A 20,342-nucleotide genomic window follows, 5' to 3' on the forward strand; every position below is an offset into this window, starting at 1 on the left:
TGAGAAGCCCAGCCCAGCACCAGGCATGTGGGTCCCAGCTCCCTGCTCTTCTGAGCCTCTCCAGAGAACTCCGGGTAGGATCATGGGAAATCGCCAATATTCAACTATTTCTGACTTACAAAACTGGCAAGTTCAAAGGATTCAATCTAATAGCTGCACCAGCCATTTGTTAAATGTCTGATTAACGGCTGAAACGTGACTGACTAGAGAGAATTCCTTTCAGGGCAGAGTGGAACCTCGGTCGTGGGCGGCGCATCCCTAACCTCAATCCAAAACCCTGAAACTTTTGAAATATTCTATAATGTTTACCTAAAGCCCCTTTCATTTTCTTCACTTGGATTCCAGTCTCCAGAATCAATTGAAGGACAGGAAGGAATACTTGCAGGAGAAAGGTATAAAAAGGAGAAATGCAAGTACGTTCTGTTCCTAAACTTCAGGGCTGGCCTGCAAGCAATTTCAGGACAACCTTAAGAGACAACTGATAATTCTCTGGATTGATCTTTCACAAGCTGTGGCCTCACCCCTGTCAAGCTGTGGCTAAGCTAGTAGCTGGAGGGCAAAAGCCATAAGCCAGAGTTAGCCAAATACTTCTCGAGATGAATGATTTGGTTCATCAAGGGCACAGAATATCAAAGGTTATGTCCAGCGTCTGTTTCTAAAAGTAATTATGTAATAAATGACCCCAAAAGCAAGGGCCCCCACCCACCATGCCTTTCCTGTCAGCACCTGCACTCAGGGTTGCACGCAGCCGGCTCCAGCCGGCACCCTTCACACCCTGGTCTCATCTACTCAGATGAATGGGGCCCCTAGAGTTGTGCAACATGCTGGCCCTTCCTGCACATATGTAGAGAAGGAGCTCAGGTTTCTAATAACTCTGGGCAAATGCCCAGAGAAGATCTAAAGCAGAAACCTGATACACAAAACTGGGATCATCACGGAGGAAGGCAAGGAAAAACCTGGATCTTATTTTAGGAAAATACTTTATTCTGACATTTAACTCAAAATACCTTAATAGTCAAGGACTCTGAGCTAGTTAATACTCCTGGTTCTAAGAGCAGCACAGACCCCGACATAGGAACCTCTTTCATTTTTATTTCTTTGTAACTTGCAAAGCTCATTCTCATTACTGATATGCCTCCATTAACTCCTAATTCCAGAGAAGTTTAAAATACATACATTCTCAAACATGTTCTTTTTTTTTTTTTAATCGTCAAAGCTCAGCACCAGAAAAAATTAACTCAAGCCAGAGAAGATTATCTTCATAAACATTATGTTCTTAATAGAAGTAAACTGCTCTTTTCCCTTAAGCAAAATAGAACATTATGCAGCGCCTTTTGTACTCGGCTTTCAAAATGTGAATGGGAACACTTTTCCAAAGTCACGAATATACAAAAGGACCAAACAAAATCGCAAAAAAAACATGGAAATGAAAAACTTCTCTCTGCCGAAAGGAACTGTTCTTTGTTGATAAAGGGAGGTTCAAACATATTTTAAATATTTTTAAACAAAGGCCTAGCTGATGTCCCTTAATCCATCCATCCAGCTCAACTTTCTGCGCAGGCAGCTGCCACAGCGCAGCGCCCGTCCAGAAGGGAGGGCCGGAGGCATTTCCTCAGTGGCCCACATTCCTGGGGGACACGGGACTTAGCAAAGTTAACAGCAATTCTCAACCTCCAATGCAAGTACAACAACATCTTCATAAAAGTTTCACAAGGACATCCTGGCAAGAACCAAACTACCATTAAGAGCAATGTTTCGGGGCCCCGAGCATTCCAGCAGCTCGCTTTTCTTGGCCACCTCTCCTTGCAGTGTGGTGCAAACAGGCAGTCAGTTGGGAACCCACAGGAGGGTCGCAGGGAGAAAGCACTTGGAGAAAATAAAGCCAAATATACCCATTCTGGCTCAACACTCCTTGCTCCGCAGGAAAGGGGAGCAAGAGGAGGCCAGGCAGATCTCAACATCTCTCATCAGTGCCGGGGAAAGGATGGGTGCAGATGCGTGAAGCTGCTTGCCTCGGGGTCCAATACCATCTCTCTCCATCCTTCCAGAAGATGCCATCCTCAACCTTGCATTCCTCATCAGTGTGAGCACTAAGGGAGCATTGCTCTGAGCAGGACCCTCACACGGGGGGCGGCACAGGTCGCCCTGGGAGACCATCCATGGTGTGACCTATGGAACAAAGGTCCAAGGTGAATAACAGAACCACGGGGCCACGAGGGAGAGCAGTCAGCCTTGAAACCAGGATCAGTGTCCTAGGGCTGTCCTAACAAATGCCACAGACTGGGTGGCTTCAACACCAATGCACTGTCTCACAGTGCAGGAGGCCAGAAGTCAGAGATCAAGGTGTCTGAGGGCTGAGGGAGAATCTGTTCCCGCCTCTCCCTTCGCTTCTGGGGGCGCTGCTGGCAATCTTTGGCGTTCTGTGGTTTGTAGAATCATCACCCCATCACTGCTTCCCATCTTCACATGGTTCTCTCTGTGTTCGTGTCTGTGTCCAGATTTCCCCATTTTACAAGGACACCAGCCATATTTGATCAGGACCCACCCTAATGATCTCATTTTAACTTGATTACCTCTGTAAAGAATCTATCTCCAAAAATGGTCACATTCTGAGGTACTGGGGGTTAAAACTTCAACACATGAATTTGGGGGAAGGGACATAATTCAACCCCGTAAGAAGGCCCTTGGAGAATCACTGGTAGTTGAAAAAGAAAGGGTCCTGTAAGAAATCCGCATTTTCATTCTTTAGCATCTCTTGCACAATAAGTAACTACAGAAGCCAAAAGTCTGTATCACAATGCAGGAATAAGTTAAATGAATAATTTTTTTAAGTGAGCAGAAAGATGTGGGAGAGAAACACAGGCAAGGTGCCATCACAAGGGGAAACAGGAAAAATGAGGTGTAAAATGATACATTCATAAACAGTTTTGGCAGAGGCCTGTTGCCAGTAGCTATACAGTAGACTCTCCGAGTTTGGCAAGATATAAAAGAGGACAAGGCCCAAAATACATTAATGGCCCAGCTATGGCTTTAGATCGGGTCATAACTGGCTGGGAAACGGGGCTCACCTTACAATTCCGTGAACTGCTAACTTTGAGTCTCATGCCATTCAGTGAGGATTTACATGGCAAGGATCAGGTCATTGCCAGCCACTGGCCTGGACTTGAGCTAGACACCCATCTAGGGTTTTCAGAGTAAGGAGCATCCTGAGAAACGGACATATGCAGGAAGGCCCTAAAGGGCCCCTGCTTTCTCAAACTCAAAACATGAAATAAGGAAACATCACATCTGGCAAAGGTGGGTGATGAAGAGAGGCCTTTTCTTGGAAGAAAAAAAAAGAAAAGAAAATGGGAAGGCATTTCATTTTCAAAGGAGCCTCAGTGGTAATAGCTTTGTGATTCTGAATATTGCTGAAGACTAGGAAGAATGTCCAACTACAAGGTGCATAATATACACACAAACACTGTCACTATCATCATGCAAATGTGTGCTAACATCTGAGATAACAGAGGGGCAACTGCCTTCAAAACAATTTCACCCCAATTTCCATTAAATGCCATCTAGCCCATGGGTTCTCAAAGTACACTCTATAAGCTCCTGGTGGGGGCGGCAGTGGGGGTGGTCCTTAAACCTTTTAAGAGAATCTGCAAGGGCAATACCATATTTGTAATAATACTAAGACAACAACTGCCTTTTACATTGTGCCGACATTTGCACTGATTGTGTAAATGTAACAATGGGATAATACTGTTGAGTGAATCAAGGCAGTGGCGCCAGACTGCACTCCTGACTACTGTATACTTGCAATCAGAAAAAGGAGTTTCCTTAAGAATGTTGACGAAGCAATACTGATGAAGAACACTAATGAATAAAAACTATTTTTATTTTATTATTTTTTATTTTATTAGCTCCCAACTCCTGAGTACATACTTTTTAATATTCTGTGTGACAAAGGAAGTATGCGTAGAGCACTTCTGCTGCATACCAAAGCACATGGTTGCTTCATGATAAAGTACTTGTGCAATTGTGAGTTGCAAGCTGAACTAGCCACTTTTTTATGGGACACCATTTTTACTTAAAAGAATAACTGACAAAGTATGGTTATACAGATAAGTATAGGGCAGACATTTTCTCACAAATGAATGAAGTGAGCCTGCCACTTCAAGGAAAACAATTGACAATATTTGTTGCCAATAATAAAATTTGAGCTTCCAAGCAAAATTAGAATTTGGGGAAATTTGTATCTACCGCCATGTGCTTGACAGAATCCCAATACTACTTAAAGACTTTCCTATTGAGGATGATGAGGATATTAATAAATGTGATTTTTTTAATACTGTATAATGAAATGTGTCAGCATTTGAAAGAGCCGTATGACTCAGTGAATCAGTATTTTCTAAATAACCAATGCACGATAATACAAAATCATCCATTAGTAACAGACCCATTCAAAGTGCAAGCAAGACCAATGGATTTCAACGTAAAAGAGTACGAAGAGTTCATCTATATGGCTTCAGGTTCCACATTACAATTAACCTTCAAGAAACTACCTCTTGCTGAGTTTTGATATAGTATCAAAGATATCCACAATTATCTTAAGAAACTAATAAAATACTTCTCCCTTTTCCAACTACACATCTGTGTAAGGCCGATTTTCTTCATATACTTCAACCAAAGCATATCAAAACAAACTGGGTACAGAAGTAGATGTGAGAATCCAACTATCTTCTATTAAGCCAGATATTAAAGAGACAAAAATATTAAAAAGACCACTCTTCACTATATTTTCCAAAGCATAATATTGTTCATAAAAAATATTAGCTATGTTAACATGTAATGGGTTTATTATTATTTTAAAGCATATTTTAAAGTTAAATATTTTTAAAGTTTTTGTTTTAATTTCTCACCTGGCAAATATCAGTAGATACAACCCACATAAAGAAAATCTCTTTGTGCACCTTAATACTTTATGAGGGACTTCCCTCGTGGTCCAGTGGGTAAGACTCTGCACTCCCAATGCAGGGGGCCCAGGTTCGTTCCTGGCTGGGGAACTAGATCCCACATGCATGCCACAACTAAGAGTCCACATGCTGCAACCAATAAGTCCACATGCCACAACTAAGGAGCATGCGTGCTGCAACTAAGACCCAGTGCAACCTAAATAAATAAATATTAAAAAAACAAACTTTATGAGCGTTAAGAACTCTTACAATAAAAAAAAAAAAATTACCCAATTAAAGTGGACAAAGGATCTGAGTAGACATTTTTCCAAATAAGATATACAAATGACCAATAAGCATACGGAAAGATGCTTAACATCATTAGCCCCAGAGAAATGCAATCAGAACACGAGGTACTACTTCACATCTACTAGGATGACTATGATCAAAAAAACAGACAACAACAAGTGTTGATGAGGACAGAGAGAAATTGGAACCCTCATGCACTGCTGATAAGAATGTAAAATGGTGCAACCACTTGGAAAATAGTCTAGTAGTTCATGAAAATATGAAACATAGAGTTACCGTATGACCTAACAATTCTACTGGTACGCTTACACCCAAGAGAAATGAAAACATGTCTACACAAGGACGTGAACATGAATGTTCACAGCAGCACTGTCTATAATAACCAAAGAGTGGAAACAACCCAAATGATCAACAACTGATGAATGTATAAACAAAATGTGGTGTCCATACAATGTAACATTATTCAGTAATCTATGGTTAATAACAGGATACCAGTTAAAAGAAAACTCCATCTAGACACCTGTGGATTCCCACATGTGCCTATTTAAAGGATTCAAAATAGAAGAGAGTATTAAAAAACTAAACCCTCTCAGGAGAGCCAACCCTAACTTCACCAGTCCCTCCCACAAGATGAACCCAACAGAAGCTAGTTTTACCCATATTCCAGCCTTCTAGACTTGCCTCTCAATGCCTTCCCAAGAAATGACTGCTATACTTCTCTTCCTCCCAGCTTTATGAGCTTCCCAAGTAATTGGTGACAGTGAGGGTTGAAGAAGCATAAGGCTTGTAGCATAGCTGAGTAACTCAACCAACCTCATAGTCAAGGTCACCTTAACAGACAGTGCAGACCTTCCTACCATCAGCCGCCATCTGCTACTATCAAACACAAATGAAACCCACCCTCCGGTCCCCAAAACGCTCTCCCACCAGCCTGATGCCCCTAGATAACCTGCTCATAGAACCATCACCTGCGAATACTTCTCATTCTTCCCCCAAATCACAAATATTTCCAAATAAAGGTAAGGTCCATAACTAGTGATTTCAACCACTAACAAACAGAAGGGCTTCCAAAGCCCACTGCCATGCATCCACCTTTAACAAATGGACAGTCCATCTGGACTTTGCCAAAAACAACCAATCCAAACACCAATGCCCATAAACTAGTAAGTCACTTTGAAGTCAGGCATCATTGCATGATTACAAAAGATGATATATTATTTTATTGAATTCCTGCTAAGGGATAGAACTTCCTTTTGGATAAAACCACAACTTCTTAAAGCTGCAAAGCCATTTCTCTCACACAAAGAATGATGGTGGTATCAATTAAAAAAAAAAACAAAAAAAAAACACAAGCACATTCTAACGATAAAAAAACAAAGAACAGATGTATTATCTTGGTTCACCTATTTAAAAAATACTTAGCTTTAAAAGAAAATATTATCAATGTACTTTGTGGGTTAATCGGTAGGGAATCAATTTTTTAAATTTCTCAGCTTATAAAAGTAATTATCTGATCATTGAAGAACTCAGAATATGAAGAAAATTAACACACCCCAAAATCTCATTACTGGAGAAAAAACTGAGAGGTAGTATTTCATTATAGTCTTTTTCTATGTATGCCATACAATTTTTCTTATTTTTTAATTAAAAAAAAGTAGGATCATATGATATACTACACTTTTTTTGCTGCACCTCGCAGCATGCGGGATCTTAGTTCCACAACCAGGGATCAAACCCATACCCCTGCCGTGGAAGCACAGAGCCCTAACTACTGGACCGCCAGGGAATTCCCTAAACTACATTATTATATTCTGCTTTTTTTCCACTTATGAGCATTTTCCCTTGACATTAAATACTCTCAAACAATTTTAATGTCTGTAAAGCACTCTGCTATATGAACAAAAGTACTATCACTTTGCCAGCCAGATATTCTCATTGTTGGCAATTTTTATCATAAATAACATATTAGTGAACATCCTCACACAAAAATCTTGATATGCACCTCTGATTTTGTTTTTTGTTTTTTAGGATAAATTCCTAGAAGAAAAACTGTTGAGTCAAGGAGTATGAATATTTTTAAGGCTCTTGATACATACGCTGCTACAAACAACCCTCCTACCAGCAGTGCATAAAAATGTCTATTTTCTTGTACCTTTTTACTAAAATGGGCGCTACTATTATCTTAGCCGTTGTCACTTCGATAGGTTAAAAAAAAAAAAGGCTAGTTTTTGTTTTAATCCAGGGTTCCTTTGGAATCCTTGCTGTTCCACAATGTCCTCATTCTGTCCAAGGCAAGTTCACAGAGCTGAACAGAAATCCACGCACTAGCTGTGCACAGCACATCAGGGGCTATCCAAGCAAGACAGGGGCCACATGTCAGGGGATTCTGCTGCTGTAAAGAAAGAGAAAACTTGATGCTTTGGGGGAAAACACGGGTGTTCAAGTGTGTGGAGATTTAGGTACTTGGCAATTCCCAGCACTCAGATTATATGGGGAAGCAACTTTAGTGCCAACATACCAACACCTGGGGGGAGTGGGGGGCCAAAGAGTGCCCTCCCTTCCTAATGAGTGTTAATCACATTATAATAAAAATGAAAAGTAAACCAAATAGCTTCAGTAAGGAATCACTGCAGCAACTATTTCCACATTATCTCACAACTAGGGCAATCCTACACACTCAACACTGTGTTTGATTCAGCACAAATATCCCCTCCACACCCCCACCCCCGCAAAACCTCATATTCTGGAAAGAGAAAGCACAGGCTGAGGGACGCTGGGAACCCTAAAAGAAATGTGCTAACAGCAGGCTCCTACCCCCAGCCTGGTAAATCTCTCATCTATAATCCAACACAAGAGACAACAGGCAAACAGCAAGAGGTCATCTTCAAAGAGCCGGTTGCTACGGGAAGCAAGTGTAGAGGCAGCAAGCATGTCCCCATCAAAGTCCGGCAGCTGCAGAAGAACCACAAAGGTACAGCTCCCCTCGGAGCAGAGCACGGATGCGGGAGGGGCGTCTCCGGGGGAGGGGGCACAGGAGGAGGAGGAAGGAGGGGAGAGAAAAACATCAGACCAGCAGCAACTGCCCAGTGGAACATAAAACCTGGCAGTTTTGTGCTGCTCAACAAGGGGGAAAGTAGGGAAAGAAGAAACACAGAAAATAGCATTTCCTGAACTTGCCTTTTTAAGCACTAGTCAAAACTGTCAGCGTACCTGAGAGACGGCCAGATAAAACCCACGTCTATGGAAAGAGAAACACAGCCATTAGTGATAAAACGGCAAGTACCAGCTTTAAGCACCATCTCAGTACAAATGTGATCATCTCCCGGCAGAAAAATCTCTAAATCCTTGGTCCAAATGCCCCCTTCCCAATACAGCAACAGCAGCCACAAAGAAGAGTAGACCAACCACTTGTCCACAGACTCTAAATAGGGGAATCTCAGGGCGGCCTTTACTTTGGGTAGAAGCTGCCCTCATTTTTCCAGGTAAATAGCACAAGAGTCGACAGGCTTCACAGCCCCTAAGTGGACATCTCAAATAGTCCCTTTTGCATTTGAGCTCTCCAACCCCAGATGTAGCACTGGTGCACCGAAATCACACAGGACTCAGGGGGAAGAGACCGCTAGAGAATCAAGTCCCATTCCTTCACTCCGAATGAAGACAGACCTTGGGACATTCCCCCAGCTCATCTGGAAGCCAGGTCTCCCAACTCCCAAGCTGAAGTTCTTGGTTGTCATGGGCGACAACCATAAAGGTCTAGGGACAAGGAGAGGGGCTAAAGCTTCGTCTTCGTTTCTGGCTGCTACTAAATGGCTTGATGTGCTATATGAAAGTTCTGAAACAAAGTGCTCCCAAAGAACAGTCCGTCTGTTGGTTTTGGTGGGTTTTCACAGAAGTCAGGCCCACAGGCAGGTGGACACATCTGTATGTCCTCACCCTGCTCTCCGTGTCTGTATCACATGGCTCTGCTGAGAAAGTGCTCAGACTCTCAAAGAAGGTATCATTTTGCTCAAAATGATTTCCTGAAACAGGTGAGAGGTTCATGGGGCTAGATGTACACACACAAAGGGTTCAGGCCTGAAACTCAATCACAGAACCATATCCCATGTGAAAGGGCAAGGCTAAAATGGCACGGGTGATTTCTTCCAGGGTAAACACTCAGAAGTCACAGACTTGTGCAATCTGTTTTTATGAATGGCTCTGTCTTCACCACATTTTGTGGATATAAAATGTGCTGTGTTAAAAACAAAAATCAAACAAATTTAAATGGCTCTCTCAATAGGCCAAGACTTTATCTGTATTTGTCCTCAGCCAAGTGGAAAAGAGTAAACATGAAATTAAAAAAATAAAAATCAAATAAACTCTGAATTCAAATCAACAAAAATAAATCTGCAGTACTCCAGACACCTTTTATTGCCACCCAACTAGTAAACAAGCGAGTGCTCCTAATCAGCATGCCAGGGTCTCATCACTTTCGTCCTCAGCTGCCAATGCTGCCACCAACACAGGACTTCTCAGAACCCGACTTCTACTATTGTGGGTTTTTTGTTTTGTTTTGTTTTTTAGTGTCAAGAAAAGAGAGAAGTACAGTACTCTGTAATGGCCTATATGGGAAAATAATCTAAAAAAGAGTAGATATATGTATATGTATAACTGATTCACTTTGCTATACAGCAGAAACTAACACAACATTGTAAATCAACTATACTCCAATAAAAATTTAAAAAAAAAACAAAAGAGAAGTATGAGGAGAGATGTAGGCACTTATTTATATGAAGAAAGACTTCTCCAGTACCTTCCACTGTCACTGAACATGTTGGAGAATTGAAGACAGAAAAAGAGGAGGGGAAAAAAAAAAAAGGAATTCATGAGGGTGATTCAAGTGCCTGAAAAGGAACAACTGTCCATAAAATGAACAACCTCAGTTAAATACATTTTTGTTATATTGGGTCATTTTCATAAATATTTTTGGCTGAAACCATTAGAAGCTTCTGGCTGCAATGGTAAATGATAAAGGGGAGTTGGTCTCTGATGGTTGGTCTCCCTTACAGTTCACAACTGGAGATTAAGTTTAAGAGACCCAACCCAACCCCCTAACCCAAAGAATCGAACTTGCTCCTGCCCTCTCAGCCTTCCAAAGGCCCAGAGGAAGACCTCTGTGGCCCCAGGTCAGGTGCCAGCAGCCTCTGAAGGGGAGGGAAAGGGCCTCTGAATGACCAGATTAAGTCTGAATGGAGGAAGAACCTGTGATTAAGTTTTCTGAATAGTTGGCTCTCTTAGGGGGAGCAAACTCCTTCAAAAAAAAACAAAAAACAGAAAACGGCAGAAACCTCGCCTGGCTCTCTGTTACTACCCTTCAGAAATGGGAGTCCTGCTCTTCGGATCTAGGAAAGTGGATTTTCACATACTCAAGTCAAGCCCACTTTCCAACCAACGTGTGGGGTTCAGCCAATTTTCAAGGGAAAGGAGAAAAAAAATAACACTGCCTTATTTCTTCTCAAGATTACTATTTAGACAGTTCAGGTTGACATGGACCATGTTTTAACCGCCAATCCCCCAAGACAAACTTAGAAACTTCTCCAAGCCATTACATAGCAAAGAAGCTAGTCTTTCCTTCAACTCACTTAGCTTCATCTTCAACCAAAGCTTCTTTACAATATTATTCCAGCTTTGCTGGTCCAGACTCTTTGCCAGAAGGTTCTTTACCCCAAGCATAAGCAGGAAAGGAAAAACGAAAAAGGCATTTTATCTAACCTATGGCAGTCTGGTCGGAATTGTCCTGGCTACACAAGACACAGGCCTGCTGAGGTTTTGTTCTGCTTTTCTAAGTTGGGGGGGCGGGGAATATCAACATAAATCTTTCTTCCCAGTGAAAGATCCGAGGATTAAGTTAACTCATAACACAGACTACTCATATATTAAGATACAGTTCATTAAAAATCTTGAACAAAATGTTGAGTGACCCATCCATGTTAAAAACTCAAGTTTGGGTGTAAAAGGCCAACGTCTGAAAAACCCAGGGGGGAAGAATGGTTGGGAGAGATGAAAAAACTCTTCCAAGACCATCCTGTTTAAGCTCGACCATCTTGGCAAGGAGAGCGTGCGCCTCCCCTCCTAAAGCACCTGGTTCTGCAACTGATGTTCAACGTGTTTCCATTTAACTTCAGGGGACACAAGAATGAAAGGCAGGGATCCTGTCCTTCAAAGAGACTGCAGTTACACAGAGGAGAGAAGGCACGAAAAGAATAAAATGCACGTGGGAGTGAGGGGTAAGTGCCAAGAGCGAGGCCCATCAAGAGAAGGCAAGACGGGGGCATGAGGCATCCCGGGAGGCCTTCAGGATTTGGTCTCGAGAGATAAAAGACTGTGAGATTTGGTTCCTTACTTATTTCTGTCTAGAACTTTTCAAGGATTTTTTTTTTTTTTAAATTTAGGCCGCGCCGCGTAGCATGCATGATCCTAGTTCCCCAACCAGGGATCAAACCTGTGCCCCCTGCAGTGGAAGCGCTGAGTCCCAACCACTGGACCGCCACGGAAGTCCTCCAAGTTTCCACTCAGCAATTGATGTGGCAGAGATTACACATTTATATTTATTAAGCCCACTAAATATATAAAATACTTAATATATATTTGTGTATTTATTGAGCATAACAATAGCTAGCTCTTACTATGTATCTATTTAATCTTACAACCATAAGAAGTATTTTTTAAGATACTCATAACAAAAACTCAGAGAGGCTAAGTGCCTTACCTAGGGTCACTCAGCTGAAAAGTAATACTAGACTTCGAACTCAGGTCAGATTGCCAAGTCTGATGCTGCGCTTCCCTCTGCACCTCTGCAATGCAACAGTTCCAAGCACACATCCCCTCCTCCAGTGGATTTTTTTAAGGTGTCAAAACCCCACCAGTAATTTAAAACCTCCGGTGTAATTCTTAACCTATAATTATTTGTTTACATGCATGTCCTCCCAACTAGCCCAAGTTCCTTAACGACATCCTTCACCTTCATATTCTAGCACTGGGTGTGGCACACAGGAAAGCTGAACAAACACGCCATGGTCACACTAAACTGAGTGGCTCACGACACTCAAAACACCAGAGAGCCTGCTTCAGCTAGAAAGTCGTCAAAGGGTTTTGCTCGCTTAACCTCCCTGACCCTGTTTCCTCATCTGTTAATAAGGACAATAATGATACCTGTTTCGTAAGGTTGTTTTGATAAGTGTGTTAGATAATGTATGCTAAAGGCTTGGCAGTGCCTGGAACATGCTAAGTACTCCACAGAGGCGGGCAAATAATGTCTAACTTCCAATGCAAGATAAAAGGGAGGTATGCCAGACCTCACCTTTCATCCACTAGATTTAAATTCTGGAAACTGGTAAGATATTATTAAGTTTTAAAAGGGTACCAAACAATGTGTGTTATCCATTGCAACACAATGGGACAGATCTAGATATACTGATAAAGAAAAACTTTCAAGACACATTAAATGAAAAAAAAAAAGGTGTGTGTGTGATTACATGGGTATACAAGTGCACAGAAAACTACTCTGAAATATATAGGTAATGAGATGGGAGGAGTAAAGAGGTCTTTTCCTTCTGTCACTATGCAGTTCTGATATTTGAATCTTATTATGAAAAAACATTAAAAGTAATATTTTCATTAAAAGCAAAAATAGTGTGGAGTTAATAGTAATGTACCACTGTTGGTTCCTTAGTTGTGACAAATGTACCACAATAATGTAAGACATTAACAATAAGAGAAACTGGGTGAATGGTATATGTGAACTCTATCTTTGCAGCTTATCTGTAAGTCTAAAACGATTCTAAAATTTAAAGTTTGTTTTGGACTTCCCTGGCGGTCCAGTGGTTAAGATTCCATGTTTCCACTGCAGGGGGTGCAGGTTCAATCCCTGGTGGGGGAAGTTCCACATGCTGCAAGGTACAGTCAAAAAAAAAAAAAGTTTTTTTTTAAAAAGCAATAATACGTATAGCACAGAACCATCTTTGCTTTTAAAACTCTGTCCATATACATAAGTATACATTCACTACATTTCAAATGTTAACAATGGTTCTGAGTGGTAAGACTGAAGATGGTGCTCATTTCCTTGTACCTTCTAGATCAGTGGTTCTCAAAGGGTGGTTGCCAGATCGGCCGTAGCAGCGATATCTGGAAACTTGTTAGAAATGCAAATTCTCAGGCCCCACCCCAGGGCCACTGAATCAGACTCTCTAGAGGTGGGGGCCAGATGATTTTGATGCACACAAGAGTTTGAGAACCCTGTTCCAGACCACAGAAACTGGTTTTATAAAAAGTGTCACTTTTATAGTCAAAACAACAGAACAATGAAACTTGAAAAGGGGGTATGTTGACGAATGAATAGCATTTTAAGCCCAGATGCAGGCCCTGACACAGCACGTGCACCAGCAGGCAAGCACAGACCAGTCCCAACTCAGACTGACCCGCTCTGTCCCTTCCCTTGTCTCCCCACCATCCCAGGCCAGCTTCCATGGGAGCCCCTGGGATACCTACAGAGACAAGTCTCAGACAAACAAATCTGGCATGGGGGGAGGGTTTCTTTTTTTAACAATTTTTTATTGTAAGAGGAAAGTTTGTTGGCACCAGCTCATCATCTTCAAATTTATGGCCTCCGGTCTCGGTTGTATATTAACAGCACCAGCCAGGGCATGACAACTAACAGTTTAAGAGGTAGAGACTCATCTTCATAATTTAAAAAAAAAAAAAAAAATTCCTAAACATGAATGTAGTAGCAGCTCAAATGAACAAGGTGTGAGCCTATCAGCCCTGCCTTTGGAATGGCCCCGGATGTCCTCTGCCATCCTACTCCGAGGCCCGGGAGTATTTATAATGCCCGGCTGGCTTCCTTCCCTCCAGGTACATCCTGAGACTCCTTCCACCTCGTGCAGAAGACCCTTGGAGTCTGTACTTCAGCTCTGCTTTCAGAGGCCCTCAAGGGGCTGCTCTGCCTGCTGGCTCAGCTCCATGAGAGCCATGGTAAAGGGAGTATGGGTGTATCTCTGGCAGCGGCAGCAGGTGAGGCAGAGCAGAGTACGCGGCGAGAGGAGCCTGTGAAGGGATTCCCGCGGTCCCCAGAATCCTGCTCTGCCCTGGATTTCAATTTGTTGAAATGAGCAGTCGTAAATCAAAGAGTAACAACTTAATACAAGCAGAATACCTTTCGCGGGTACAAAGAATTTTACGTGAAAGATTTTGTCATCAGAGTCCACATAGTAACCTATTTGGAGTACAAGTACAATATAAACACTTAATTGAGCTGCTGAAAAGAACTGCTATCCATGGAGAAAGTAACTCTGCTCTCATTATTGGACCCCAAGGATCAGGAAGGACTATGTTAATAAACCATGCTTTGAAAGACCTAATAGAAGGAGAAGAGGGAGTGAAAATGTATTACAAGTTCACTTAAATGGACTGCTGCAGATCGAGGACAAAATTGCCCTAAAGGCAGTTAAATCTGGAAACTGTAGTTGGAGATAAAGTTTTGGAAGTTTTGCTGAAAACCTTTCATTTCTTCTGGAAGCTTTAAAAAAAGGTGACTGGACTAGTAGTTGCCCAGCGATCTTCATATTAGATGAATTTGATCTTTTTGCTCATCATAAAAACCAAACACTCCTCTATAATCTTTTTGACATTTCTCAGTTTGCACAGACTCCAGTAGCAGTTATTGGTCTTACACGTAGATTGGATATTTTGGAACTCTTAGAAAAAAGAGTGAAGTCACGATTTTCCCACTGGCAGATACACTTAATGAATTCACTTGGTTTTCCACAGTATCTTAAAATATTTAAAGAACAATTATCTCTATCTGCAGTATTTCCAGACAAGATTTTCGCTGAGAAGCGGAATGAGAAGGTTCAGAGTCTCTCAGAAGATAGAAGTGTACAAGAAGTGCTGCAGAAGCATTTCAATGTCAGCAAAAACCTGCGGTCATTACACATGCTATTGAGGCTTGCTTTAAATCGCGTAACACCATCACAACCATTTATGACTGCAGCAGATCTGACGGAGGCAAATCAGCAGTGTAGCGTGGACTCTAAAGCAAATATTGTACGTGGTCTGTCGGTCTTGGAAATCTGTCTTATCATAGCAATGAAACATTTAAATGACATCTATGAAGAGAAGCCCTTTAATTTTCAAATGGTTTATAATGAGTTTCAGAAGTTTGTTCAAAGGAGGGCCCATTCTGTTTATAATTTTGAGAAATCTGTTGTCATGAAGGCTTTTGAACACTTACAACAATTAGAATTAATAAGGCCCCTGGAAAGAACATCAGTAAATACACAGAGGGAGTACCAGCTGATGAAACTACTTCTGGATAATACACAAATTATGAATGCTTTGCAGAAATACCCTAACTGTCCTACAGATGTTAGGCAGTGGGCAACATCCTCCCTAAACTGGTTATAAATATAACCATGGCTTCAGTTATGGAGTTTCAGGCATACTTCTCTAAAGAACTAAAAGCTATTGTCCTTTAACAAGATATGTTACTATGTTTCCTATATTTATAAAGATGTATTTTTGTATTTATGGGAGACTGTTAAATATGCAGTATCATGGCTGTGCCTTGCCTTTGAATCACGAGCAGTTACATGATTTATAATTCCAGTGATTTAGGTTATTTTGTAAGTAGCTGTTCAAAAAAATAAGCATAACTATTTTAGGGATTGAACCACATGCTTATTTAACACCTGTGAAGTATTTATGTGGTACATTTGAAGAGTTCATTTCAACCCAGCAGCCAGATGTTTTAACAATCCTTAAACAAAACAGTAAAGAAACAATGGTAAGAGTTGAGGTGTAATGAGTAATCGTTTGGTCCATTGGGAGGTGCTGCAGTTTTTCTGTATTCATGGAAATTTGGGTTTCTGTCCCAGACCAAGGTCTTCTAGTTCAGGAGACTGATCAGTTTGGCTAGAAGATGGTTCACATGGAAGAAAAAAGCCAAAAGTTTGAACATTTTCTTCCAGACTTCTTAAAATATGGTACTCATACCATCTACAGAAGAATCTCTTGTAGGAGGCTTTTAAATACAGATTTTTGGGCCTCTTCTAGGGACTAGCATTTGTCTTTCTAACAGGCACTGTAGGAAATTCCTGTAAAACCACTCCCACAAATAATGGAAAGTGTATGACAGTGTTAACTAAATCTATTTGTAACAAAAAGTAGACCCCTATGAGGAATGTGGAAATGTCAAAGCATCACCTTATAAATTCAGGAATCCATGAACTAATACTGGTATATGTTTGTTCGTTTGTTTATTTATTTATTTTTATTTTGGCTGCAATGGATCTTCATTGCGGGCGAGTGCGCAGGTTCAGTAGTTGCGGCGTGTGGGCTTAGTTGCCCTGAGGCGTGTGGGATCTTAGTTCCCCGACCAGGGATTGAACCTGTGTCCCCTGCACTGGAAGGCGGATTCTTAACCACTGGACCACCAGGGAAGTCCCCGGTACATGTTTAAAGTGAAATTTAATAAGCATTAAGTGTTGTGACTTCATTTATTCAAGAATATTTGATTGCCTGTTATTTTCATGGAAGGTTTACAAAAGGGAGAGTCCCTATCCTTGTGCAGTTTGTAATCCTTTTAACTGTCAAAGACCCTATGATATTTAGTTACTGTTGTTTACAGGTGAGAAAACTAACACAGTAGTGGCCCTGTCCAGAGGATTGACAGACCCTGGAATTCAACTCATTTCGTTGACACCAAAGCTCAGTAACATGTTCCTTACCATGTATTTTTAAAACTCTAAGAAATTATTTACTTGGTTTTTAAGAAGTATTGCGTTTAGAATGGAATATGAGATTTCTGCACATAAAAATAGCTCTTCAGTAGTTGCAACCTATTCTTTGCATACTTAGGCATTCTAAGTTTTCAGATCACTGTCAATTACTTTTCAGCAGTGTCTCATGAAAGCTAAGGCTTGCATTCTGGTTCTATGCAATAGTCTATAGATTTTTAGGGGACAGTTGGCCAAAATACTTACCATGGTAGATTCACTACTACTAGAAGCAAGGATTTTGCACTGGAGCTAAAATTGTCCCTTTAAAAATTTTTCTGAACTGTTTTAGGGAAGTACCCTCTGCTTTAAAGGCACTGACCATAAAAGTACCTAAAGAACTGGCTTGAAGATTGCAAATTTTGGGCTTCCCTGGTGGCGCAGTGGTTGAGAATCTGCCTGCCAATGCAGGGGACACGGGTTCGAGCCCTGGTCTGGGAGGATCCCACATGCCGTGGAGCAACTGGGCCCGTGAGCCACAACTACTGAGCCTGCGCGTCTGGAGCCTGTGCTCCGCAACAAGAGAGGCCGCGGTAGTGAGAGGCCCGCGCACGGGGATGAAGAGTGGCCCCCGCTCGCCGCAACTAAAGAAAGCCCTCGCACATAAACGAAGACCCAACACAGCCATAAATAAATAAATAAATAAATAAATTTAAAAAAAAAAGATTGCAAATTTTTATCAGCTTAAGATTCCACTAAAAGGTTAAGAGCGCTCATCTGCCTCCCTGGCTCCATAAGAGCTACAGAAAATCCATCAACATCAGGGAAAGAGCTATAAAACAAACTAGAAAAAATAGGTTAGCAAAAGTCATACAAATGAAGCACGTGCCTACATTTCAAAGGCATTTTTTCAGAGAAGGAATGTTGAAATTCCCCTTTCCATATTCCCTAATACAGAGAAGCTAAAATGTACTTTAAATTTTTTAACCTAACTTCATCTCTTAAACTGTTTAAACCATCATCAATAAAATAAAAACCAAATCTGAAAAAGCCCTAGCAAAAAACTTTTGAGAATAATGTAAACAAATACGGCTTAAAGATATTTTCATTTACTAGAGGAGGAATGTAGCCTGTTAACAGCACAATCAAAAGATTGAAAAACAGGTGAGGAGGAATGTTAGCGGCATTGGTGCAGTTTTCACTCATGTGATCCCTCCAAGTGCCCTACCAAAAACAGGATCTTATTAAGAAAAACAAAACAGGGGCTTCCCTGGTGGCGCAGTGGTTGAGAATCTGCCTGCTAATGCAGGGGACACGGGTTCGAGCCCTGGTCTGGGAAGATCCCACATGCCACGGAGCAGCTGGGCCCGTGAGCCACAACTACTGAGCCTGCGCGTCTGGAGCCTGTGCTCCGCAACAAGAGAGGCCGCGATAGTGAGAGGCCCGCGCACCGCGATGAAGAGCGGTCCCCGCACCGCGATGAAGAGTGGCCCCCGCTTGCCGCAACTAGAGAAAGCCCTCGCACGAACCAAAGACCCAACACAGCCAAAAAATAAATAAATAAATAAATAAAGTAGCTATTAAAAAAAAAAAAAAAACATGAATCCGATACTGTCTTTAAAAACCAAAAACAAAAACAAAAACAAAAACAAAAAGTCTTTCCAATTTTGTGGACATGCATGTGAATGGCTCTGAGGAATTAAGAGCTGTTGGTTCAAATTTACCACATCATAATGCTATATATGATGATTATATACAATTAACTTCTTGAAGAATCTGTTTTGCAGAGCAGCACTGTGGAAACAGTTTTGGTCTTTCTGCAGAGATTCCTTGCTGATTCCACTGTGGTTTGCATTTTCATTTGGTTTTAGAAGACAACGCAGGTTCTTTCAAACCACCATAACCTAAGTGTTGCCCCTTCCTTCACCTTTACCCTAAAAAAATTGAGAATCCATTGGTGTGAACTGTGACACTCAATGTGACTAGGTGGGGCTCCTCCACCCCCATTTTCTTTGAAAGTCACGGGATAAACGAAAGAATTTGCAACACTAAAAATGTAAATGAAAGCTAGCTTCCTTGGTGATCACTCTTACTGATTACCCTAAGTGAAAATACCAGAATTCTTCCGTTCAATTGTTAAACTAGTTATAGCTGGGAAGTGTAGTTTATATCTTTGATGTCTATTTCCTAAGCCACTTTTTAAAAATCTCTGTATGAAAAGACAAGATAACTAATGCCATTTAGCCTCTTTTAAAATTGACAGGACCAACATACGTACTTTTGTGGGAATACAATCTGCTTATACAACAAAGGAGGGAAATGCCACAATTGACAAACCTCCCTTTCACCTATTCCCATTCTTGCAAATCTCAAGGTGTAAGCCTCACTATAAATTATAAAGCTACTGTTCCCCTCTTTAAGAACATATAACTGAAGAAAAACTTCATATGCAAATCATACAATTTTTTTTTTTAACTTGGGAATGGAATGGGGATAGCATACATTTTATTTGTACAATACTTAATCACTTACCCAAGGTGGGGTTTTATGGGACTTTTTTTCTTTTTTTAACTTTTTGTTAAATACTTGCAGAAAAAACAACAAGTAAAATTTGACAGTAGCACAACAACCTGTGCCCAAAACACTGACACGAAATACAGAATAAAGCTAAAATAATTGTTTACCAATATTTTGAGAGGTAACAAATAGGATATAGGTTGAGACTGCATAAAAAATGTACTGCTGGTTGAATATCTGAGGTAAATGATGTTCAGTCAAGATGCTACTTGTGGCTTCCCTGGTGGTGCAGTGGTTAGGAATCCACCTGCCAATGCAGGGGACACAGGTTCAAGCCCTGGTCCGGGAAGATCCCACATGCCGCGGAGCAGCTAAGCCCGTGTGCCACAACTACTGAACCTGTGCTCTAGAGCCCGCGAGCCACAACTACTGAGCCCGCGTGCCACAGCCCATGAAGCCCGCGCGCCTAGAGCCCATGCTCCGAAACAAGAGAAGCCACCACAATGAGAAGCCCACGCACCGCAATGAAGAGTAGCCCCCACCTGCCACAACTAGAGAAAGCCCGCACGCAGCAACGAAGACCCAATGCAGCCAAAGATAAATAATAAATTAATTAATTAAAAACAAAAATTACTACCTCCTAGAGCCAAGGGGGAGGAGGAATGAGAGATGAGCAAGACCACAGCCATCAGAAGTGAGCCACCCACGACCCAGCAGCCACTCAGGGCACTTCACAGGCCCAGGAACCGAGGGCCACACTCCCAGGCACTGAGCCTGCTGCTCTGCCAGGGCCCCGGGAACCCAAGAGAGGTGCCGAGGCACTGGG

The 20,342-nt window shown here is 41.6% G+C and overlaps 2 protein-coding genes across 2 annotated transcripts in view; one reads left to right on the forward strand and one right to left on the reverse strand.

The window, feature by feature from the left end:
- Positions 1-20,342, reverse strand: part of ZNRF3 (zinc and ring finger 3) — a 147,941-nt gene that overhangs the window by 84,962 nt on the left and 42,637 nt on the right. The window lies entirely within an intron of this gene.
- Positions 222-15,843, forward strand: LOC118906807 (origin recognition complex subunit 4-like). Its single transcript, XM_036874493.1, is given in 5 exon segments — positions 222-229; positions 14,303-14,656; positions 14,659-14,722; positions 14,724-14,758; positions 14,761-15,843. Coding segments are annotated over 4 exon segments (1,293 nt in total). The 5' UTR covers positions 222-229; positions 14,303-14,391; the 3' UTR covers positions 15,690-15,843.

Source organism: Balaenoptera musculus, chromosome 14 (genome assembly GCF_009873245.2).
Source record: "Balaenoptera musculus isolate JJ_BM4_2016_0621 chromosome 14, mBalMus1.pri.v3, whole genome shotgun sequence".
NCBI lineage: Eukaryota > Metazoa > Chordata > Mammalia > Artiodactyla > Balaenopteridae > Balaenoptera > Balaenoptera musculus.